Source organism: Channa argus, chromosome 17 (genome assembly GCF_033026475.1).
Source record: "Channa argus isolate prfri chromosome 17, Channa argus male v1.0, whole genome shotgun sequence".
NCBI lineage: Eukaryota > Metazoa > Chordata > Actinopteri > Anabantiformes > Channidae > Channa > Channa argus.
The window spans coordinates 19,110,642-19,135,465 of record NC_090213.1 but is presented as its reverse complement, the minus strand read 5'-3'; the positions used below and the strand labels follow the sequence as shown (position 1 = coordinate 19,135,465).

Sequence of the window (24,824 nt, the reverse complement as noted above, 5' to 3'; positions counted from 1 at the left end):
CTCTCTGTCTGGCCACACTGAAATGGCAGTTTTCTTCTCCCAAACCAAAGCTTTTCCAAATCGATCTCCAGAGTCAGAGAGTGTAAATCTGGGACCAGCGGCTTGGCGTTGTAGTGTGGACAGGAAAAACAGATCTCTGGTAAATACACTGTAACACTGGTACTTGAACAGGTGGCCACAGTAGTGCTGCACTTTACTCTTAAAAGTCAGACTTGTTTCTCTGGATGGACGAAGAAGTTTGATTTGCTTGTTCTTCGATACTGTTCTCTGCAACAAAGCCATAACTTCCGAATTCTTGTTGTCTGCTTGCTAGAAACAACAGCACGCAGCATGACAATAAATCATTTCTTCTTCGCTTCTTCTGCGGCTGGCTTGGTTGTCAGTACTTTATGTGCTCAGTAAGAGGAAAATCAACACTTTTTATTGGCCATTGGTGTTTTAATATGAGCAGAGCTGCATCCAGAAACAACCTGAACTGCATTTTTAGAACATACCTACCAACATGTACATCTTCATCAATTTGACAACACAGGTGCAACATAGAAAAAAAAAACTACTGCAGATTGAGGAAAGTAAATTAAGTACAGAACTGCACTGCAATGAGAGAAATCAAATACAATTTGATGTCTTTGCATGGTTTTTAAACCTGTGTTGTCAAATTGATGCTGTTGTTTTTTGTGTTTGTTTTATTTGCATGTGTTTTACTTTTTTTTTTTTTTAGTTTTAGTGTGATAAGCTCTCAGGGCCCATGTAGTTCAAACTCATCAGCTCCTCTTAAAACATGGGTATTTTTGGTAAATCGTGATAAAGAATAATGCCATTATGTGAAGATGAAAGAACAATTGCAAACAATTGAATTGATAGTCAGATAACTTTTTTGTTGATACTTAAAACCCCCTATTAAAAACCTAATCTACGTATAATTTGCAGTAGTACTCAGTGTTAATTAAGGATTGTTTTTTCTCATGCTGCACCGTGTGGCTGCCTGATCACTGTAGATCACTACTGGTGATCATGTGTCCTTTTGTTCCAGTTTTATTCTAATGCCAAACAGCGTACCGTCTGGACTCACCTGTTCCTACCTGTACCTGACCTTGTTTACATGTGGTTTACCTTGTGGTAAATGTCATAGGAATAAATGAATATCTCCTTTTTGTGGAGGACGTCAGGCCTACCATTATCTGTGCCATAATTTATGGAAGCAAAATGAAAACATGCTCTAGAGCTTTGTTGTTAGAAAGTCTGAGTTGTTTGGTCCACTGAGAATAGATGTGTTTTAAGTTAATGGATCCGCTTTTCTCGCCTTGGACTGTGGCTTGACCTCTTCCTTCTTGGTTGATGTGGTGCTTTACATTGATAGATCTTTGCTTTTTCATTAAAAATGGGGCCATCCAAACATCACCCTTCTGGTTCATATTCATTTGTTTAGTCCAATCTCATAAGCTGACTTCTTGGGGTCACTTTTTTGGCTCTAGATTTCTACGAGAGGCACTTTCCTGTGATGAAGCACCTTTGCATCAAGTTCAAGAGGATCATATATTTATTTTTAAACTAGTCAAATTTCAAAGGAATTTTTTTTTTGTACCATTTACAGATGTTATAATTATCATCAAACAAAGCAACTAATTGAAGATACATAAGAATTTGGGATGACAACCGATAGGCAGAAAGATGTATTTATTTATCAATTCAATTTCAATTCAATTCAATTCAACTTTATTTATATAGCGCCAATTCACAACAAAGTCATCTCAGGGCACTTTACAGAATAAAGTCAAGATTATAAAGATATATAAAGAGAACCCAACAATTCCCCCTGGAGCAAGCCATAGGCAACAGTGGAGAGGAAAAACTCCCTTTAACGGAAGAAACCTCCAGCAGAACCAGGCTCAGGGTGGACGGCCATCTGCCTCGACCGGTTGGGGTGAGTGGAAAGGGGAGAGAGAAAAGGACAGAGCAACAAAAGCAACAACAAAACATCGGGCAGATTGGTAGGACCAGTAGCTTCACGCTGGAAGACACACAGCTTCAAAGCCGGGGGACACCTGCAGAAAGGGACAGAGAGAGGAGGACAAAGACAACTACGGGAGAGAACACACAGAGTTAATGACATACAGTGGTGACAATTGCGGGGTGAGAGGAGAGGAGAGATGGTCAAGAGGAGGAAAGGAGCTCAGTGCATTGGGGGGTGGGTCCCCCAGCAGTCTAAGCCTATAGCAGCATAACTATAACTAACTATATGCTTTATTAAAAAGGAAGGTTTTAAGCCTAGACTTAAAAGTAGAGAGGGTGTCTGCTTCCCGAATCTGAACTGGGAGCTGGTTCCACAAGAGAGGAGCTTGATAGCTAAAGGCTCTACCTCCCATTCTACTTTTGGAAATTCTGGGAACCACAAGTAGGCCTGCATTCTGAGAGCGAAGTGGTCTACTGGGATGATATGGTGCTATGAGGTCTTCTAAATATGATGGAGCCTGACCATTCAGAGCTTTATATGTAAGAAGCAGGGTTTTAAATTCTATTCTACATTTAATGAGAAGCCAATGGAGAGAAGCTAGTGAAGGTGAAATATGATCTCTCTTGCTAGTTCCTGTCAGCACTCTTGCTGCAGCATTTTGGATTAATTGCAGGCTCTTTAGGGAGTTACTGGGGCATCCTGAAAGTAGGGAATTACAGTAGTCCAACCTAGAGGTAACAAATGCATGGACCAGTTTTTCGGCATCACTTTGAGACAGGATGCTCCTAATTTTGGCAATATTCCGTAGGTGGAAGGAGGCTGTTCTAGAGATTTGTTTTATATGTGAGTTAAAGGACAGATCCTGATCAAAAATAACTCTATCATGTGTGTAATGATGAACAATTTGGGTCTGCATAGCAGAGCCACACACATCTCCCACCCCAGCTTGTGTGGGTGCTAGTCTGCCCTGGCTCTGTGTATAAGACAGCTGGTGACTGTTCTCTGACTTACAGCCTTCAACCACGTGCATGTCAACCTCTTCAAATGGGATGGACTGTGGTTTATTTGTGCCTTCACTGCAAGGCACGCCGTTCGGTGTGCCAGGGTATAAATTCATGAAGGAATCCTGGGAAATATTGAGCTAATTTACCAGCTAATAATTTAACATTTGTACTAACAAGGGATTCTCCCTGGACTAACTGCTGCAACAGTAAAGAGTTGGGCTTTTGGGTGAAGAACAAAGCAAGAACAGGTAGGACAACTTCAAGTGAAGATTGATAATGTACTATTATGAAAACACTCGTCTCTTTATGCTTGGTTAACTGTGGGTTTACTATCTAAATAATGTTTCCAGTCTTTGGTACAAAAATAAGTTACAAAGTAAATGGTGGTAAATTAAAAAAAAAAACTTGTAGAACATTAGGGAAAAGAGACAAAATAGGGACATAGATTAGAATAGAAAAAAAAAAAAAAAACTTTCACCAAATCTATAGAGTAACGTTTACTACCCAGCTTAACCAAAAAGGGACCAAAGTCTCAGGAGATGTTTTGTTGTGCACATGTGGTGTGTGGTGATGTGGGGATTACTGAAATGCCTTTCTGTAAGTAATAGGTCTACTAAAGTTTTGCACCAAGTGGCAGCTTGTACTGTACTGTGACTTAGGAGGTAAAAGATCAACTATAACAAAGACTCAATAAACATTTGCAATAAATCAAACTTAGTTCACTGAAAATACCTGTTACTGTATCTTAATGCAAACTAAAGGAATATGACTTTTCCACTTGAATATATATTCCGTCAAACACTACTTTGAAAACTGTACATGAGAGGTCAAGCTGTTTCCAATTAAAAGGAAAATTACAATTTACAGTTGCATTTGTATTTAGAAGTAAATTGTATAAAATTTGTTCTTTTGTTAACATTTAAAGAATATTTGTCAAATTTAATTATTTGGATATTTTATCTAATTCACAATTGACTTTAGAAGGACAGTAAGTGTTGAAAAATGGTTACAGTATTTGATATAATCAGCAAGAATTAACCAAGGTAAAGATGCAAATACCAAGGGATTAATGTGGAGGGCCAGCAAAAGGGTCCGAGAACAGAACCTTGTGGGACACTGCATTAAAGCCATAACCTGATAATTTAATTTAATAATCCATCAATGTAAGAAGCTTGGACTGTGTCAAAAATAAATTCACATAATATTCATTATTATTTCAACTATTAACTATTATAATTTGCAATCAATGTCATGAACGGCGATTACAGGATACACACGATAACAGGATAACACTCGGACTGGAAGGTTAGATTTTATTCAAAAGGATCAACCAGACTGATTGGCTGACAAAGATCTGTCCGGTCAAAGTCCGGTGGTCCAAAAAGTATCCACTCTACAAATAGTTGTATGACAAATCTACTACTACTCTCAAATACTGAACGTTTATTGTGCCCACATTAGAACTGAACTCCTAACAAAGTAATTCCGAAGAACAAGTTTCTCAAATAATTCCACAGAACAAAGTAGGAAACCATGTACCTCCACAGCCACACACCCAGTTTTCCTGACTACCTTAGTCTGTTCCTTTGCTCAAGTAACTCAAGTAACAACTGGTTAGGCAAACCCAAAGGCAAACACTTCAAAGGCCGCCGTGTGATGTCATTGATGACGTCACCAGTACACTTATACATACACTTCTTAATCCATACAACCTCTCCTGACACAGTTACCACAAAAAAAAAACCTAAAATAAATACACAATAAACAAAGAGAAATCCCAGTTTGCTCATACACCAACCCATAAAAGCTTATAATGTCTCGGTGTATTTTTTGTATTTATAATTAATTGTGAAGAGATGATTCCATCATTCAATAAGTTGCTTTCTCTGATCTGATTTTTGACTCTATGGCTCTTGTCATCAGACCTTAAGAACTAACAAGCACAGTCGTTTCCATCCATCACCTTGGGTAGGTCCCAGGACTACAATGAACATTCAGTCTGCCATCAACAAAGAGGTCTTCATCCCTCATGATGAGTGGATGCTGGTGGCAGTGGAGGTGCGAAGGAGGAAAAGGAAGACAATGTCCTTCCTGAATACTGGAGCCAAAGGAGACTACGCCACATTCATCTGTGTGTCAGGTAAAGTCTCAATTAGAGACTTTCTTTATTTCCAAATTGTCCATTGTAATTTGACTGTACACATCTAATAAGAGCCAATGTTGTCAGCTCACCAGTGCAGGTCCCAGAAACTTTCTCTTTTAATTTTCTCTGACAACAATGAACACTTTTATGTACTAGTGGTCTTCTTCAGTTGTACCTTAGGCTCCTGCACAGGTGAATGGGGATAAAATAAATTAATTCTACAGCTTTTCTAGATTTTCCGGGATATTTTGGAGCGAATAATAATGAACGAATAATTTTAAAAAAGGGGCAATTGTCAGTTTATGACTGGAATAATAATTCACCGTTCTTTTGCAATAATTGTCTACAGGAAAAATGCTTTTTAGCCTGCTCAGTTGATCAGCACAGAAGTGGCGATGCCGACTTTGGTCTCTACACTAAAAGTGCTTCACTTCTCAGCACTGATTCTGGGAGCTTGAATGATGATGATTGGAGCAGGTGGAAGAAGTGGGATGCTGTTGTGGTGCATGTTGCAAAGCATGTGACAAGACCACCTTTTGTGGTGGACCAAAAGTTTACTGCCAAGCTACGCTGACTTCCAAACCTCACCGCAGGTTTGAGAGATCAGGAAATAGTCACAAAAATAATATGTATAATAGTATTTGAAGGCACTGGCAAAAAATGATTTTAAAAAATTATAATCTTTTCGGCATTCTGTTTTTACGCCGTGATAGTGACAGGAAAGACACAAACATGGAACAAGGGGCCCCAACTGTTGTGCCACTAATCACTGGATTCATTTCAAAGCTTTGCTAAGAGGTGATGTAGTAATATAAACAATTTCCTTTTGTTATGTTTGCGCCTGTGGATTCAGACCTGAAGTCACATGCAGTCTCTAACCTTTTTGCTTTCCAACATCAACTTTTGCAAATAAAGCCTGTTTTTGTGTAGATTAAATTCAGTTGTTGTGGTGGAGAACAGACGCATTGTTGGATGGAGCATCACTGCAGCCATTGTTTAGGAGAATACAGGGTTGGCAGAGCTGCAGGAGCAGAGCTATTGGTGCACATGGGAGATAATGAGCTGCAGGAACTGTACACATTCAATCACAGTGACAGCTATCTTGTCATTAACGCCCCCAAACTACTGTAAAATAATCGAAATCTCTATTAATCCCGCCATAGATTACATAGATTAAATAAAAGTTGGTAAGACATTAAAAGCTTGTTAGGATTTCTGTCCCAGTAACTTTCTACTGTGTGAGTAATAATGTGCTAATTCTAACCATGTTTGAATGTAAATTTACTATGTATACGTCTAAACGTACTTTGATTTTAAAATCAGTCTAACTGCATCCACAGACACTCTTGACTGTATCTACACAACGTAGGTGAAGTTTAGGGCTTGTTCTCCAACCAGCCACCAGGTGGCAATTAACTTTTGATGGCTTGACTTTGAAGAGCTGTAACCCATCTTAGTATACAGTCTATGGTGCAGTACAAGTGTAAAGGGCAACTTCACCAATTTCCAACTTGCTTTCTATGGTGCAAATGAACATTAATGCTTTTAAACTTCCCTCTGACTTCCCCTATATTAAAACATTCTTCTCCATCCAGCTGAAAAACATCATCAGAAGGAGTTTTCATCATTAGTTCAGATGATATCATCTGGGGCAGCTCTGGAAAAACATGTTGACCATGATTACAAACTCCATAGTAAGAGCAACAAGATGACATAACCTGAACTGAAGGTTCCTCCAAGTGATGTCATCTGGGGGCATTTTTCAGCTGGAAGTAGAGAGAGATTTTAATGTAGGGAAGTCAGAGGGACGTTTAATGGCATTTATGTACATGTACTATCCAAACTAGAGCCAAAAGAAGCAAGTTCAAAATCAGTGAAGGGGTCTTTTAAACTGCGTTTATTTCTTTTTTAAACCCTGCGTGTCCAGGGCTCCAAGTAGAAAAATAGGGTCAACAGGAAGAAACACATTGCGTAGCTTCACTGCTAAAAGCTGCTCATTGTTTGAGTGACAGTGATGATATATAGTGTGGTGAGTGCAGTGTGGAGATTGTCTTTGTCATCCACATACTGAACCCTCTATAAGACTGTAGCTCACTGTAACTGTAGACCCTGTTACTTTACACTGACTGTTAGTCGACGATCTCTGTCATCAGATATACACTGACCAAAATTATTAATTTGTGAAAAATGATCATTATAGCTTTTCCAGTCTCTTGCTTTTTTATGTAAACCACTTTCAGCTAAGAGATGTTTTTTTAATATGATCTGTTTGCCTAGTGACCAACACGAAGCCACATCAGCTGCTCATTGCAAAGGTGAAGAAATTTGATGACTCCTCCTCCTTCACCAGAAGGTCCCAGTGGAATGTGGAGCAGCTGCGACAGGTCAACGGCATCAACCCCAACAAGGTCAGCGTGGTCCAAAGTTGTAGATTTTGATATACAATAAGTTATTAAATGTAAAATATTTGTGGTTCTGCACCATCTTTTAAGTAAATATGTGGCACCGCCTGGTGACTTCTTTGCAGTGCAGAGTGCTCTGACACACTTTCTTGAAACTGGATCAGTGTTATCTAAAGGTCAGTCAGCCACCAAAAGTGACACCATCGGTCAGATCAATATCTCAGGTTTTGTTCACCACAAGGTAGAAAAGCAGCAGCATGACAGACACCGAATTTCTCAGTGAACTTTTCAAAATTCCAGTCAACAACAGTACACTGACAGGAAGCCTGTATAGTAATGGCAGTGGGTGTCCAAGACTCTTGGGGGGCCCCAGGTAGAGCAATCGATTTGGACCCCCATTAGCTAGAAGGTTTTTAGGTGAGTGGTGCTCCGAGGATTTTTTTCCTTTTCATGGTGGATCACTCGAAAGTTCTATTTACTGAAAAATCCAAGTCTAAAATTTATGGCAGTAACAGATGCAAACCACTGCGTCCTCAGTGCCTTTCAGTAAGAGAGGACATGTAGCAGTCAGTGTAACAGGAAGTTGCAGAGGACAGAGTGAAATGTCTCTAACAAGACATTTAGAGGTGAAAATGATACCACAGTATATCAAAGCGAGTATAACATGGTGGTAGGAATATTTTTGCATAATCTGGAGTTGGAAACCTGCAGGCAACTAAGTCCTCATCAAGAAGAAGAGCCGGTCTATTCTTCAAAGCTGTGATGTGGTTTTAAAAAATTTAAAAAAGGTTTCATACTGCAGTAGAATAATGACCCTAAACACACCTCAACGCTTGACAAGAACTGCTTGGAGACCAGTGTGGAGCTTCCTCCACATTCACCTGACCTCACTACCATGAAACCATTGTGGAGCCACTAATCGCTGAGAGAGAAGCTTTTTTTCCAAAATTGTTAAATCATGATGGGAAAATATCAGATTTTTCGTAGTAATGAGTTAAGTTCATGCCAGTTTTAGCACATCATTAAAGCAAAATATGGGCTTTTTAAACACTGAGATTCTGAGATGTGCAAATTTTTTGAAGAAAGTGTTTGTGGTGTGTTTTTATAAACTGAAATCAAATGGTATTAAATTCCAAACAAATGCAAAATCCAAATGGTGTAAGACCCCCGGTTCCTGCTTCCCCAGGACACCCCAGAGTTCGACCTAGTGTTTGACAATGCTTTGGACCAGTGGGTGGCCAGCTCGTCAGCAGAGAAGTGCATCTTTGTCCATATCCTGTATCACGCTTGCCAGGCCTACTGGGACGGGAAAGCAGGGAGTCTAGGAAAGACTGGAAAGCTAAACAAGCTCGGCTACCGTCGAAAAAAGAGTCAGGATGCTCACAATGAGGCTGGAGCTGGTCCTACCATCTCCTCAGCAGCCAGTCTACGCAGAACTCTGCAAGCCCGACGGAAGAGCTATGTTCCTCCCAAACAGACAGAGTTTATCAACTGCCAGTCCAAACTCACGGCAGGTAGTGTCCCACGATCAGTTTAGAATAACAATATGACAGCATAAAAGCAAACAATGGCAAAATGTATGACTTGTCCTCCTTTGTGTTCTTTCAGATGCCTGCACCATGAACCTGGTCATCTACCGCTGCAAAGCCTTTCTGAATCGTATGAAGAAAATACTGGTGGCAAACCAAAGTCGATCAGGAGGTCGAGGTAAGGCAGCGACTAAAGAAGGCCTGACATCACGCGGTTACGGATTTTACTGATTTCAGTTTGGGAAGTCTAGAAACTGTTGTGCAGTATCTTCTTGCCTCCATGGGGGGTTTGCAAAAGCTGACATTAATCCTGGTGATAAACTGGAAGAAGAGATTTAAAGGTCTAGGAATTTATCAGTTAGGCATAGTTGTAAAGATACCGTTGGTTGCATTGTGGAAAGCTTTCGGACCTGTTAATAAGTCTGTGTCCCACAAGTTCCCATGCTTTTATGAAGCTACAACTAATCCTTCAGTCTGCACGGGATGTGTTCAGGTACAGTGCTAATGTGTGACTCCAGCATTCAATCACTGTGAGTTGCATAAAAAAAACCATTTTGGTCATTTACACAATTGAGGTGTGAATGTACTGAGCCACTGTCCTGGAGTCTGGAGTCTACCCCAGCTGTCACCGAAGGAGAGGCCGGGTCCACCCTGGACAAGTCTACACTCTATCTCAGGGCCAACACAAAGAGACATATACAGACAGACAACCATTCACACCTGTTGCCAATTCAGAGTCACCAATTAACCTAACATGTCTTTGGACTGTGGGAGGAAACCGGATGAAACCCTCACAAGCACAGGAAGAAAATGCAAACTCAACACAGAACAGCCACAGCCAGTCAGAGATTTGAAGCGGGATGTTTCTAGCTGTGAGGCTGCAGCACTAACCACTGCACCATCATGCTGCCCATACTTCAGACATTCAACTTTTTTAGTTGACTTAAGACTGATTTGATATTGGCAAACACTGAGAATTTGCCTCTTTTCCAGTCTTCTTCTTTACTTCTACTTTTCCTTTCGGCTGTTCCCTTTCAGGCGTCGCCACAGTGAATCATGTGCCTCCATCGAACTCTGTCCTCTGCATCCTCGTCTCTCACACCAAGTAACTTCATGTCCGTTCTCACTACATCCATAACTCTCCTCTTTGGTTTTCCTCTAGACCTCCTGCCTGGCAGCTCCAACCTCAGCATCCTTCTACCGATATATTCACATTCTCTGGCACTTTGCCAATATACAATTCTAAATTCAAAAAAAGTTGGGATGATGAGTAAAACATAAATAAAAACAATGCAATTTGTAAATCTCATCAACCGACATTTTATTCACAATAGAACATAAACAATATTATATGATGTTGAAACTGAGACATTTAACCATTTAGAATTTGATGGCAGCAACATGTCTCAAAAAAGGGTGATGTTCACCATTGTGTAGCATCCCCTCTTCTTTTCACAATTGTCTGTAAATTTCTAGGAAGTGAGGAAACCTGTTGCTGGAGTTTAGGAGAGGATTGTGTCCCATTCTTGTCTGATTCAGAATTCTAGCTGCTCAACAGTCCTGGGTCATTGTTGCTGGATTTTTTGTTTTATTATCCACCAATGATGTTTTCTTTTGGTGAAAGCTCTGGACTGCAGGCAGACCAGTTCAGCACCCAGAGTCTTCTTTAGCGAAGCCCTGCTGTTGTGATGGATGCAGTATGTGGTGGGATGGGAGCATATGCCTTTCCAGATGTGTAAGCTGCCCACACCATAGGCACTAATATGCGATATATGAACTATGCAGTTCTGAACTTCATACATTTTTTAGTTTTATAAGCTTCTGTTGCTGGGCTGGACATTCTCCACCCTCAGACTACTGCCCCCGGGCTTTTCTCTTTTTATGGAAACCTTTTCCCTTTCCAGCACTTTGATAAGAACATGTCAGCATGGAGTGACTCTGGGACACTACAGTGTCGGATGATCTGCTGTTAGACAATAACTGACCTTGGAGCAGTGTTGCAAACACTTCAAGACAAAACATGTATATGAGACAAAGTTTGAACATTTGCGTTTGACTTGTGACAATTACTTTTCGTACAGAACCTTTTGAGATGATTTGCTGCCATCGAATTCAAAATGAGTTAATATTTTCCATAAAATGGTAAAATGTTTGGTGTAACATGTTTCCTCCATACTTTCACTGTAGATCGTCATGCGGTCAGGTGCATTTTATCCTTGGCCTATGTTTCTGAATCATTTTCTTTTCTGTCTTTTTGTTTATTGTCCTCACTGTGTTTGCACCTATCGGCTGCAGCAGCAGAAAGGCCTCTCTGTGATGCAGCAGGCAAATGAGAAGAGACTTTGTTTATTTCGGAGAGGTTGATACAATAGCCGGCCTTTAGGAAGCCCGGGACTCTAAGACTGAGAGAGAGCTCAGTGCACCATTGAACCCACTGACAGCAGCAGTGTAATGGATGGGAGACATGCCAGGCTGCAGGAATACACCAATTGGTCTTTGATATGTGGTGCTGTTGATAATGATTGTACACTAAGATGCTTTATTGTGTCGCAGCAGAATGAAGGATCCACTGCACTCAGGTGTCAGGTGCAGTGAGGTGGCTTCAGGGAAGAAACTAAACAGGCTTAAAACGTCCAGGCAAACACAACCAAAAGGGGACGGCAGGTAGACAGCTTTTCAGTCCAAGGATACTGTCTCCCATCCCAGTTTCTCAGTTATCCGCTGGCTGGTACCTCAGCCTTACCTATTGGGGCTCACTGTTGTAGGATCATATGGTGGTCAAGTCCTCTGCCTTTGTCCCTTCTGCCTGAGGGGTTTCACCAATGGCCTCCTGCTCCTCCTCTCAGGGGTTCCACCTCCAGACCATGTGCCGTTAAACCTGAGATTTCTTGTTTAGCCAATGTGAAATCTGTGTTGGCAACAGTGTGCAATGTGCAATGACAATGCAGGAAAGTGGCAGATCCAGAACTGAGAGAGAGAGAGAGGATCTAGCATGAGATGAACACTTTTCCTTCCTTCAATTTCGGGTTTAGACAGACAGAGGTGTAGCAAGCAGGTGGGGTGGTAAATACAACCATGTTGATGTGGTCGCACTACTGGGTTTACTAGTGAAGATCCATGTCAGTAACTGTCAGACTGTGTCACCGACCAACATGGACAAGTTGCCCCATCTGTCAACTCTACTAGCTATTGAGATATCTGTCTTTGGACCATCATATCAATGCCTTGACCCTTAGATGCTTCTTTCACCTTAAAAATATCTGTTGTGTCACATGCTAGACTTCATTTCTCTAATCTTGAGAAATGATTATTCATGCATGTGTATTATTGTGACTTGATTATTGCAATTTACTCTTTTTACGTGTCATCTCCAAAACAAATCACACAAACATTGTCGCATCACCCCCATTTTGGCTTCCTTACTTTGGCTCCTTGTCAGATTTAGAATTAATTTCAATGTTGTGGTTATTACAACTGCTGACTGTTGGCTGTGCCTCGCACCAGGCCTAAAACAAAGGGTGACCGGGCTTCTGCTACTGTGGAATGTTCCTCCACAAGAGTTAAGTACTGCTGCTTCAGTGGACGTGTTTAAAAATCTTCTCAAAGCAAACCTTTTCCTGACTCTGACTATGAAATTGAAGGAGAATGCCTGAGCCGCACCGAACATTTTCTTCTCTGTTTAGGAACCGGTCAGTCTGGCCAGCGTGTCCCAGGGAGCACTAAGGCTAATGTAGTCAAGAGGGTTCATGTTGCTCTGGGAGAGCGTGGAGAAAGACTGACTCGTGCCGAGGACAAGACTGTGGAGCGTCTGCACAAAGCTCAGCAGTTGGCAGACACAGCTCACAAGGTGGCTCAAATATTACTTTAACATACATGATAATATATGTAACAAAGCGAATGTAGTTCATACTTGTTTTTTGTTACTACAAACACATTATAACATAATCTGTTTTACTGTCCATGCAGCTGGCCCTGAAGTATTCAAAGTAGAGTCTGCTGGACTGTGACGAGGATGGTCTTCATAATGATAAAGAGGAATCTTGTATCTGAGTTCAGCAGATGCAGCTAACCTTGTGTAAACCTGTTTTTAAGGTGACGGCTGCAGATGAGTGACTCTCAGGCTTTGGACTGTGACTAACCTGGTTGTTTTATAACTGAGTTTGGCAGAGAGGACTAAATATTATACACTTGTAATTTTAATCTTTGCCTTTCTTGTTGGAGACACTTTAGTCCACAATCTGAGGATCATCTGCACTGTGTTCACCTTGAATGTTTTTGCCTGTTGCATCAGATTAATCTCCTACACTTGGTAAGAATAATGAAAGGTAGATGTATTCATTTCAATAATTTAACTCTGCTTTAACTCTCTATCCTGTGACATTTATTTTGAAGCCATTGCACACCTTCCTGCATCGGCCGTTGAATTATTTTTACCCAATGGTTTTTACATTATCTGAACGAACGCCTGTCGTAGTTACAGTGTGAATGAGTGTCAGGTTGTATAGCACAGAGTGATAGGTCATTTGTGTATCTGCACAGATTTAATTGCACTAACTATTTAATTTGACCTTATCTGGATTATTTTTTAATCACCATGTTGCTATCAATATGTGTTTCCTATGTGTGTGTGTGTGTGTCTATTATGTGGATACATTATTGTTGGATACCAATGTTTTGAGGACATTTTGGGTAGTGCTCCCAACTTCAAACAGCAATTTGAGAGATTTAGCAATAGGTAGGAATTGTCCTCACAGAGACAGAGGTAAAAATGTGTATGTTTGTTTGTGCAGTGCTCTGTCATGTTGCAAAATCTATGTTGTTCTCCATCAAACATTGTCTTAAAATTTTGTGCGTTGAACTGTGTCACCTTGTCTGTCATTGTCGTAACCGCCTTTGTGTTTGCACTGAAATCTGTGTGTTGAGTGAAGGTGGATCATTTGGTTCAGGTATGTTGGACTGTTCAGGATTTCCATAATGAGCCGGGTGAGTAAAGCTGGTCTGTGCAGAAAAGTGAGGCTGACGTAAGAAGGTTGAAATGTTGAAATTACATCATGTTTGGATGTAAGACGTAAACAGTAAGTGGAAGTATTGTAATTCACTTTGGACTTTGGGTACATTTTTAAATTAGGAAATTAATTCTATTTATGTTGTTTAAGGCTTAAGCTAAAGTTTGCACATTGGATGTAAGTATCTTTTATGTATTAACCCAATGTTCCTCACTTTGACGATATTAAATAAGACAAGGGAACTTGTGTTGCGCTCTTTTTTTTTCAACATCCATTCAGGATGTCCCCTGTTCGCCTTTTGGCCACCAGATGGCGATCAAACAGCAGTAAAGACACCTGCACAAAGCTGCTAAGATGTTCAGAAGCTCATCAAAGGGGATCTTCAGACCCCAAGTCCACTGTACTAGACGTTGGTGTCAAGGAATAAACATGACTTTTGGTTTAATAAATATCAGGTTGTCAGCTGGCAGAGGACGTCCAAATAGGAAATGGAGTAACACACGTTTTCTGCTAAATCTAGTTATTTACCTCACTTTGTAGAATATGAACTTTGTTCTTACTTTAACTAACTTCATCATATAGTTAAAGTGAAATTGCAGTTTACCTAAAGATTTCAAAATATGCAAAAGTTTAGGTTTTTAATTTTGTATTTTGGTGCTCTTTGGAAGTAGTTTTGGATGATTTACAATTCCAACAAAACATATTTTTCTGAGGGATTTTTTTTTTTTATGCAGCATACTTTATAACTTCTTATAAAGAGAAGTCAAGATGATTAACAGTCAGTGGTATTTCTAATAATTTTTGAATACGATCACCCAAAGAGTGTAAATAAACAGGGTAAAATGGGTGTTAATTTGAAAAGTATCCAGAAAATATTATTTCACTTTAAGACATGAAAAAGGCAAAGCAGGTGTATATTATACCGTCACTCTACATTTTCATCTTGACTTGCATCCTGGGTTTTGTAGCTTTCGGATTCTCTCTATAAATCTTTATCATCTTGACTTTATTCTGTAAAGTGGCCTGAGATGACTTTGTTATGAATTGGCGCTATATAAATAAAGTTGAATTGAAAGTTGAATTATAGATTTTTAGAAAAATTTTGATAGTGGCAATTAAAATCTCAGCTTCAACCACTGTAATCTAATATTGATTCTGATGTTTCGGATGTTGCAAGTGTTTAAATTACCCGAGAAGAGCAGACCTGTGAGCCCAAACAGTTCAGACCTAACGTCTTGTCTATATAGACTGAATATTGCATTAGAACATATGTAATCTATCCCATGATCACGTTTTCTACCAAAAATGCAATCATGAATGCAGTTTAGTTGCATGGGATGATAACTTTTAGCAGACAGGGTGTTAACAGGTTCCTGACAGGGTTATGCAGAGTGACATTTCACTTGCACATGCAGTTTAAAATCAGAGCACGTGAAAAATGATTTGAATGTGAGTGAGTAAGAGACTTTTATACTATACTTACTTTTTATTTTTATGAAAGTATCTGTCAGTGAACATCTGGAGGTCCATGTATTTCATATGGTTATCTCAGCAAAGAGGGGAAGTAACCTGTAAATGAACAAAACAAAATAAACGTGCGAATTCTTTGAACAATCTAAAATTGAGGAAAAGCATGTGATCAAAGAAAACAACTGCAGCTTGTTGCAGTTGAATCTGAGGAGCACTGCTGTGTCTGTGGAGGAGGATTAAGGACACATGGACATAACTACAGGGAGATGATGAAAATGGGACAGGAAGGCAGGTGTGTGTGTGTGTGTGTGTGTGTGTGTGTGTCTCAGACTACTGTGGTTTAGTTGCATGTGCCTTCACATTCAAACATCTCTGTGGTTGTGGAGTGCAGCACAACCAGCATCCACACACAGAAGCAGACACGATCCGAACAGCAGTGCAGAAATGCAAGCTAGTCTCTCGTCCAGTCTCAGTCCTACTGCATTGCTCACGGTTCTTTTCTGTTTCCTGAGAAGCAGGAAGCAGGACCTAGAATCATGACAAACCAGAACACACACGATGTCATTTCAGTGTGTCATAGATTTTATAGAGAGTTTATAAAAAACTGATAAGCAAAACATCTTTTTTTAATCAGTGCAACTATGGGTAGTTTCACAACAGCGAGCGTAATGTAAAATATTTATCACAAGGCTTTTAATGATCTTACAACAGGATCAGTCTGAGAAAATGATGAAAAGCTGTTCAACTACTGTATGACTAGGAGAAACAAACGAGAGGGATTCTTTAAAAGTTTTCCATTCCACTGGGTAGAAAGTATTCACATGTAGAGTCCTTTTCTCTGATTTCATAATTAGCCTGTGTAGTTAAAACTATGTCTGTGGGGTTTTTTTTTAAATAAAAGTTTAGTTTATATGAGATATAAATATAGATAATGATATGAGTTTTGTATTAAGTACTTTTGTATTGGCTGGGACCCTGGCACATGGTGGAATCAGAAAAATTGTTAATTTGCTTCTGTGTTGTCCCAGCAGCAGCCAGTGTATCCAAACTGGCAACGTTAGCAGTACAAGCTGCTACGCAAGGGCTAGTTTTCATGTCATTGTGTCCATCTCATCTCCACTTACCATTTTCCAACCTACGATGGCAGAAGAAAATAGAAATTCTTCAAATGAATGACGTGTCTTACTGGTTAATATGCTGTCACAAGTAAAGTTTGGGAGTGGAACAGTGTGACGCAGCAGCAGCAGCCCACTCACAGTGGGACCATATGGTCTTCACTGTTTCAGTCACCTTCAGCTTCACCCACACGTCCCCCTGAATGAGCCCTTTTACCTCATGCGAGGTAACATCAGATGATGAACATTGTTCGTGCCCTTTTTACACATGACTTTCTACATAGAGCATCTTAGTGAAAAAAAGGGAAGTGGTGCTGTTAATCTACAAAACACACAAAATACAAACTTCATTTTCTTCTTCTTTTCCTTTCAGCGAATCATGTGCCTCCATCTAACACTGTCCTCTGCATCCTCTTCTCTCACACCAACTAACTTCATGTCCTTCCTCACTACATCCATAAATCTCCTCTTTGCTCTTCCTCTAGACCTCCTGCCTGGCAGCTCCAACGTCAGCATCCTTCTAATGATATATTCACAGTTTCTCCTCTGAACATGTCCAAACCACCTCAATCTGGCCTCTCTGACTTTATCTCCAAAACATCTAACATGAGCTGTCCCTCTGATGTCCTCATTCCTGATCCTGTCCATCCTCGTCACACCCAAAGAGAACCTCAACATCTTAAGCTCTGCTACCTCCAGCTCTGCCTCCTGTCTTTTCTTCAGTGCCACTGTCTTTAAGCTGAACAACATCTCTGGTCTCACCACCGTCTTGAACATCTTTCCTTTCATTCTCGCTGATACTCTTTTATCACACAACACACCTGACACTTTTCTCCACCCGTTCCAACCTGCCTGCACTCGGCTCTTCACTCTCTTGACTCTGTTACCCCAGGCTGCGACCAATCCAGTATGGAAGTCATATTGGCTGTGGCTCCTCTCTTGTGGAACCAGCTCCCAGTTCAGATTCGGGAAGCAGACACCCTCTCTACTTTTAAGTCTAGGCTTAAAACCTTCTTCTTTAATAAATCATATAGTTAGTTATAGTTATGCTGCCATAGGCTTAGACTGCTGGGGGACCCACCCCCCGAAGCACTGAGCTCCTTTCCTCCTCTTGTCCCTCTCTCTCTCTCCTCTCACCCCACAATTGTCCACCACTGTATGTCATTAACTCTGTGTGTTCTCTCCCGTAGTTGTCTTTGTCCTCCTCTGTCCCCCTCTCTCTGTCCCTTTCTGCAGGTGTCCCCCGGCTTTGAAGCTGTGTGTCTTCCAGCGTGAAGCTACTGGTCCTAACAACCTGCCCGATGTTTTGTTGTTGCTTTTGTTGCTCTGTTCTTTTCTCTCTTCACTTTCCACTCACCCCAACAGGTCGAGGCAGATGGTCGTCCACCCTGAGCCTGGTTCTGCTGGAGGTTTCTTCCGTTAAAGGGAGTTTTTCCTCTCCACTGTTGCTTATGGCTTGTTCAAGGGGGAATTCTTGGGTTCTCTTTATACATCTTATAATCTTGACTTTATTCTGTAAAGTGCCTTTAGATGACTTTGTTGTGAACTGGCGCTAAATAAATAAAGTTGAATTATATTGAAATTGAATTTATCCAGACTTGGGACTGATAAAAGAAGAGACTGGCTTGTGCCCCCCAGTGTTGCATTTGCTCCTAAAATCTACTATAGTATAATTATACACAACAAGATCATATATCCACATTTGGAACATGTATACTGGTTCACCCCGCCACCAAGGGTCACCTAGGTGCTGGTCCCGAGGCCAGAAAAAAAAATGAAAGGGGTTTTAGCAGGAAGGGCATCCGGCGTAAAAACTCATGCCAAATCAACGCTGACGCTGACAGGACAAGAAGAAAGCCGAAATATTTCAAACATTTGTGTATATATTAAAACAGTTTTGTACTTTGTACTGTATCGGCACAATCTCCCACATCAGAATATTTTACTGATAATACTGCAATGAATTGATTCACATGAATTAATTGATTCTAAATTAATCTGCACTGGTGCTATTGTTAAGTTTAACAATAGCACCAGTGCAGATTAATTTAGAGTTTAAAGTGTTAAAGGAATAAATGTCAACCATCCCAGGGTGTCTTTGGCAAACTGTTTCTAGATTGATCTCTAGGTGTTTGGGTCCGGGGTGATTTAGGTGAATAACAAATGTGTTAAGCAGCTTTACAGAGAACATCCATAATCTGACAGTGGCAGGTTTGTGAAATTGGTGAGTGCAACTATCTGTGTATGTGTGTGTGTGTGTGTGTGTTTTAGGGGTTGCAGGAGTATTTGAGGAGTGTTGGTTCATGGACAGGACAACGTACAGAGAGAGACAGGCTGTTGAGAAATTGACAGCTCAGACAAGGCCATACTGGCTCGAGGTCGGCCTCTCTGCTTCATTACCTGGTGATCCACACATCTGCTCCTCAACAAATTACCTGCAAGCTATTTGGCAGGTGCCACCAAGTGAACTGGGGCACGGCTGTTTGGTTGGGAACTCTTTGAAATAGACCACACTGATTAAACTATGGTGACATTGTACTGGATGTGCACTGCATTCACGCAGTGTTTTCATTTCCTGTCTTTTTCTCCAGTAATAAAGCTGAAAGAGACAAGTGGGATGAAAAGCAGGGATTTGTTTGGCAGTTCAGATGAGCACTTTATATATATTACACATGCAGATATATTGGCTAAATCTATGGGTTGATCAAACCGTTTCACCTTCTTTCTATTGTTGCCACAAGAGTGAGCGTTCTCTGTGTGCACCAGGCACCAGTGTCAGTATCATGTGCTGATATCAGCTCTGATAAAGATCTGATCCTTTGTCCATTTACTCTGCTTCCATTTTTTTCCCCTCAGTGGTGGTCATGCAGGGTTGCACGCACACACATGCATCATAAATCTCACACGCACTGATACACACATCCTGCATGGCGTCATATGTCACACTTACTGTATTGTGCTTCCTCTTGGTCTGATTTCCTTCCATTCGGTTCCAAGATGTTTAACTAAAAAATGTTTGTGCAGCACAATCTTTCATAAAGAAAATGAAACAGTTAAATATAGTTAACTCTGTTCCCAACTTACTGGAGCTCTGCAGCTGGTGGTTTTGGTGCTTTAACTTGTAGTCAGACATAACTATGTCTGACTACATTTCGTAAAGATTTCAGTACTTTTTGCTGCTGCTTTGTGGTTTCATCTTGCACTTTCAGCCAAGTGTGAAGTCAGCACCTCAAAGTCTGAGACTATGGTTCTGTCAGATGACGAGTGAGTGTACGGTTTCCTCCATGTTAAGTCTTTGCCCTGAGTAAAAGGGTTCAAGTCTGACAAAAGTTAGTGGACACTGTACAGAACTAGAATAGCAAAGAGAGCTGAGGCCTTGGGCTAAGTTCATGCCAGCAGGATGACATGTGATGGATGACAATGTGTCAGTTTTTTACTGTAGCTTGCACCAATTAAAATAAGGAAAAAATTGTCTTGTGTGACTAAATGCAAAAAAATTATGAAATGAATAAAGTTTATAGATAATTTAACTTTAAGTTCAATTCAACTTTATTTAAATAGCACCAATTTACAACAGTCATCTCAAGGCACTTTACAGAATAAAGTCAAGACTATAAAGATATAGAGAGAGAACCCAACAATTCCCCCTTGAACAAGCCCTAGGCAACAGTGGAGAGGAAAAACTCCCTTTAATGGTAGAAACCTCCAGCAGAACCAGGCTCAGGGTGGACGGCACACAAAGTTATTGTCATACAGTGGTGACAAATAAATGTATAGAGAGAAGGGAGATGAGAGGAGCTCAACAGTCTAAACCTACAGCATCATAACTAAGAGCTAGTTCAGGTTTACTGAGCAGCTTTAACTGAAAACTTGTCAAAGAGGAAGGTTTTAAGCCTAGACTTAAAAGTAGAGAGGGTGTCTGCTTCCCGAATCTGCACTGGGAGCTGGTTCCACAGGAGAGGAGCTTGATAGCTAAAGGCTCTACCTCCCATTCTACCTTTGGAAATTCTGGGAACCACAAGTAGGCCTGCATTCTGAGAGCGAAGTGGTCTACTGGGATGATATGGTGCTATGAGGTCTTCTGTATACGATGGAGTCTGACCATTCAGAGCTTTATATGTAAGAAGCAGGGTTTTAAATTCTATTCTACATTTAATGGGAAGCCAATGGAGAGAAGCTAGTGAAGGTGAAATATGATCTCTCTTGCTAGTTCCAGTCAGCACTCTTGCTGCAGCATTTTGGATTAATTGCAGGCTCTTTAGGGAGTTACTGGGGCATCCTGAAAGTAGGGAATTACAGTAGTCCAACCTAGAGGTAACAAATGCATGGACCAGTTTTTTGGCATCACTTTGAGACAGGATGCTCCTAATTTTGTTCCGTAGGTGGAAGGAGGCTGTTCTAGAGATTTGTTTTATATGTGAGTTAAAGGACAGATCCTGATCAAAAATCACTCCAGTGTTTCTCACAGTAGTACTGGAGGCCACACTTATGCCATCTAGAGTAACTATATTCATAGACAGCATATATTTTAAGCCCAAATACAATAATTTCAGTTTTGTATGAATTGAGAAGTGGGAAATTATAGGACATTCAGACCTTTGTGTCCATGGGCATGCTTTAAGTTTCATTAATAACATTTTAGTGATACTGGGCAGAGGTGATCTCACATTTGTTGTATGTATACAGTAATTATATGAAATAAGGCCCAGGTAAAAATGAATTTAAATGAAGATACTGATATTACCCTCTGAAGTAGCTTTTGTAAATGAGAGTTTGCACTTTTCATCTGCTTGGCTGCTGTAACTAATAGGATATGTGCTTTGGTCTTGGTTTGATGTAGACAGACATTTTGATGAAGAATAACAGCATCCTGCCAAAGCTGCTGCCAAAAATAAACAAACCACATGTGGAGAAAGAAACACGCAGCTTGTTTTCCACAGCAGACAGCAGGGGCAGTGCTTAGCTCAATGCTTTTTGGGTCAGCAGCGAAACCGGAGCTTTTACCTGTGCCAGGCAGTCTGCACCCGCAGAGCCAGAACCCTCAGGCATGGAGACAGCAAAAAAACTCATTACACCACCACCAACAGGAGGACAGAAACCAGGATAAAAAAAAACAAAAAGACATGTAAACAAAAGATTAAGAGACACTGAAAAGTGAAATCAGAAAAAATCCTTTGTGGTCCTGTCTCCACTGTTCCTGTTCAAAAACCCAATCTGTTTAATAGGAAGGAGGGAGCGAGACAAAACCCAGAGGTGGAGGTACAGCAGGTTCATGTGAGGCTGTCCTCTCATCCTCTTGGGCACCGATTGGTGGCTATTACCTAGCTGCTCCCTGCAGAGACGGTTGAAAAATGCATCATAAAGTTTAGAGGCCTTGTTTTAATATGACTGGAAAACTACTTAATATACTTTTGCTTCTCAAAGTGATTTTAGCAGTGGTCCCTGACCCATATGACCCATCTTATAAATACACTGTGTTGCTGTCACTTTGCCACAGCTCAGATCCAAAATTACTTCTGCAAGTTGTTTTAGAATAGACAAATGATAAATTGTGAGCACTTCTTAACTGTGGGCTGTGATGATTCATTACTATAAATACTCCACTGTCACTAAAACAAACAGACCATTTAAACCAAAGATATTTGTGCATATTTTATAAGTCAGGAACCAAGGGAGAACCATTTTAATAGAGAGAGCGAAGTCACAGATTTCAACGAAAAGACAAAGTTACAATGCAAAGATAAACTTGTTTTGTTTTTGTTTTTTTGCCTGTGGGGTCTGGGGTGGTCAGTCTGGATTGTGGCAGCTTCAATCCCAGTTCCCAAACCAGTGGCCTAGTTCACCTGAAAAACAATGAGAGAGTGAGGCAGCTGCAAATCCCATAATCCACACATGCTGCTGGCTGCTGGATGATTAAAGAGGCCAGACACAATCATGGTTTTTGAATAACACCAATCCCACATATGGCTAATGGTCTCTCCATTGAGGGATGGAGCCAGATGAGACAAGGACAAAGCCGGTTAAAGAGAAATTCCAACTAAACTTAATTGGTGTGTGTTCCTCATGAAAAATGTGTGAACTACTGTGTGAATTATTTAAGTGTTGTTTAATAAAAAATTATTATTTCAATCTAGAGCATATAAGTAACAAGAAGGATATCAAAAATATGATCAAGTATGCGATGAGCCATTGCAGCATCTTGTCAAATAGTACTGTGCTGCTGACAGACTGAGCCAGGTTCAACACACCTGCTGGGCCAACACACTGGTCCCATTCAAATACATAAGTGTCCACACATTGATGCACTTAGATGAATGAATGATGGATTCATTTATAATAAACATTGTAGACATTGTAGAGAAGGGTCAGGCCAAGAACTGAGTGACTTTATGTTTCTGTATATGAAGTTTACCCAATAAAGTTAGGAACTTAGTAATATGAGTAAAGTTCAAAATACCTACTAGTTTTTCACCTACATCATCAGGTCACATGATGCCACGTGGCCATATCCCTACTTCTTCTGTTCACTCTGTTCAGCATCTTGCTCAAGGACACTTCGACATGTGATCGAAGTACGTGGGGATTGAACCAGCAACTGTGAGATTGGTGGACAACATCAGTAGACAGGGTAGAAGCCTGTTCTGTAACCCCCACCACTTATAGTAGCGAGCCATGTTTGTCCTTCACACTGCTTTCAGCCTAAAACTGCCAGGATAAAACACAGCTGTCTCCATTGAAGCTCTGAAAACCTATAGAAATCATGAGAATATTCTTGTATAGAGGCAGACTGTGTGACACCTGCAGGCTTAGTGTGTATTGATCTAAGTCTAATGAGTTATTTCAGTAGATTATTAAAACCCCTGTCTGTGCACTCTGACACTGGCTCCCAGATGCTCTTCTTGGCTTCACACTTCAGTATTATTGCACTGCCTGAACAGATGGGAACGTCATAGAAAGCCCTCTGCATTCACATAGTTTGACAAACTATTTCAGTGCACGGAACCAGCAGAGCTTGGCAACAGAGGTCTCTCTGCTGAGGCTGCGGAAACATACAGTAAAAGGGCAAAGGATTTGTCCTGTGCATGTTCACTTTCCTGCAGAAACATATATGAATTTAAACAGAAGTACATGAGGAAGCTGAGAAAAAAAAGAGACTTGAAACTTGATTTTGAGATCCTGATCTCTTTTCCAAGTAAATAGTAAGTGAAACCAGCTGTGACACTGTACACACTCCGCCTTTATGTCAAGATATCACCATTATCAAGGGCAGAAGGGGAAATGTAAATGTACTTCCTAACTAAAAGACCACAAGTGGTATAAATGGGAGCAAACCTTAGCAAAGGTTCACCGCAGGGCCGCTGTCTCAGCCCCAAACCTTTCACCCTGAATACCTATAACTATGTCTCCACCCAGGACAACACCATCATCGTTAAATATGCGGATGACACCAACATCCTGGGCCTCAACAAGGTGGGGGGCCGAGTCAGGTTACAGAAGCCTGGTGAATGACATACGGTACTTGTCTATGGAGAGGAGAACGAGCTCATCCTCAATATAGGACAAAAGAAATGATAAAAGACTTTAGGAAGAACCCTTCCCCTCATCAAAGGGACAGAGGTGGAGAGGGCTGACAGCCACCAGTTCTTAGGTTAAGCTGGTCTAGGAACACAGCAGCCAGAGTGAAGAAAGCCCAGCAGCCACTATACCTCATGAGGCATCTCAGGAATGCCGGGCTAAATCGTTGCCCTCTCACCTGGGCATCCAGAGGATGGATAGAGAGCACGTGTCTGGTATGGAAACACAACACAGGCAGACAGGAAGGCTCTTACAAAGATTGCAGAGATGATCATTGGGACTAAACGTCCTGCTAGAGACACAATATACACACAGCGCTGCAGTAAAACAGCAGTGAACATAATCAGAGACTCACTTCATCCTGCTCACACACACTGCTCAGACACTAGAACTGCACCTACAACCTCAGAAACAGTAGAGCGGACAGTATCATCACACACAGAACACGATATCATAAAAGCTTTTTTCCTGCCACAGTGAGACCGATGGCAAATGCACACTGTTGAAAAACACGTGACATTACCTAAATATGTAAAACACGTGTACAAATCCATTATGTCCAATACCATGTGCAATATTTCCAAATCCATCTTTTATTCATAATTGTATTCTTTTATTCAACATTT

At 40.8% G+C, this 24,824-nt stretch overlaps 1 protein-coding gene across 2 annotated transcripts; it reads left to right on the top strand.

Annotated features, from left to right (window-relative positions):
- The first annotated feature begins 2,960 nt into the window (after positions 1-2,960).
- stxbp6l (syntaxin binding protein 6 (amisyn), like) lies at positions 2,961-14,284 on the top strand. Of its 2 annotated transcripts, XM_067481310.1 has the most exons (7): positions 2,961-3,206; positions 4,931-5,098; positions 7,379-7,509; positions 8,690-9,017; positions 9,112-9,210; positions 12,716-12,879; positions 12,999-14,284. In XM_067481310.1, the coding sequence occupies exons 2-7, from the start codon at positions 4,945-4,947 to the stop codon at positions 13,020-13,022; spliced, it is 900 nt and encodes a 299-aa protein (XP_067337411.1). In that variant the 5' UTR covers positions 2,961-3,206; positions 4,931-4,944; the 3' UTR covers positions 13,023-14,284. The 2 variants fall into 2 exon arrangements, with proteins under 2 accessions (XP_067337411.1, XP_067337412.1); XM_067481311.1 differs by lacking the exon at positions 2,961-3,206 and having other exon boundaries at positions 4,909-5,098.
- The last annotated feature ends 10,540 nt before the right edge of the window (positions 14,285-24,824 follow it).

Bases quoted from the DNA above. Each gene is read 5' to 3' on its own strand.
- stxbp6l (XM_067481310.1), top strand. From the start codon at position 4,945: ATGAACATTCAGTCTGCCATCAACAAAGAGGTCTTCATCCCTCATGAT. The intron at 7,510-8,689 runs GTCAGCGTGGTC...CTGCTTCCCCAG, and splicing joins ACGGCATCAACCCCAACAAG to GACACCCCAGAGTTCGACCT. The intron at 9,018-9,111 runs GTAGTGTCCCAC...GTGTTCTTTCAG, and splicing joins CCAGTCCAAACTCACGGCAG to ATGCCTGCACCATGAACCTG.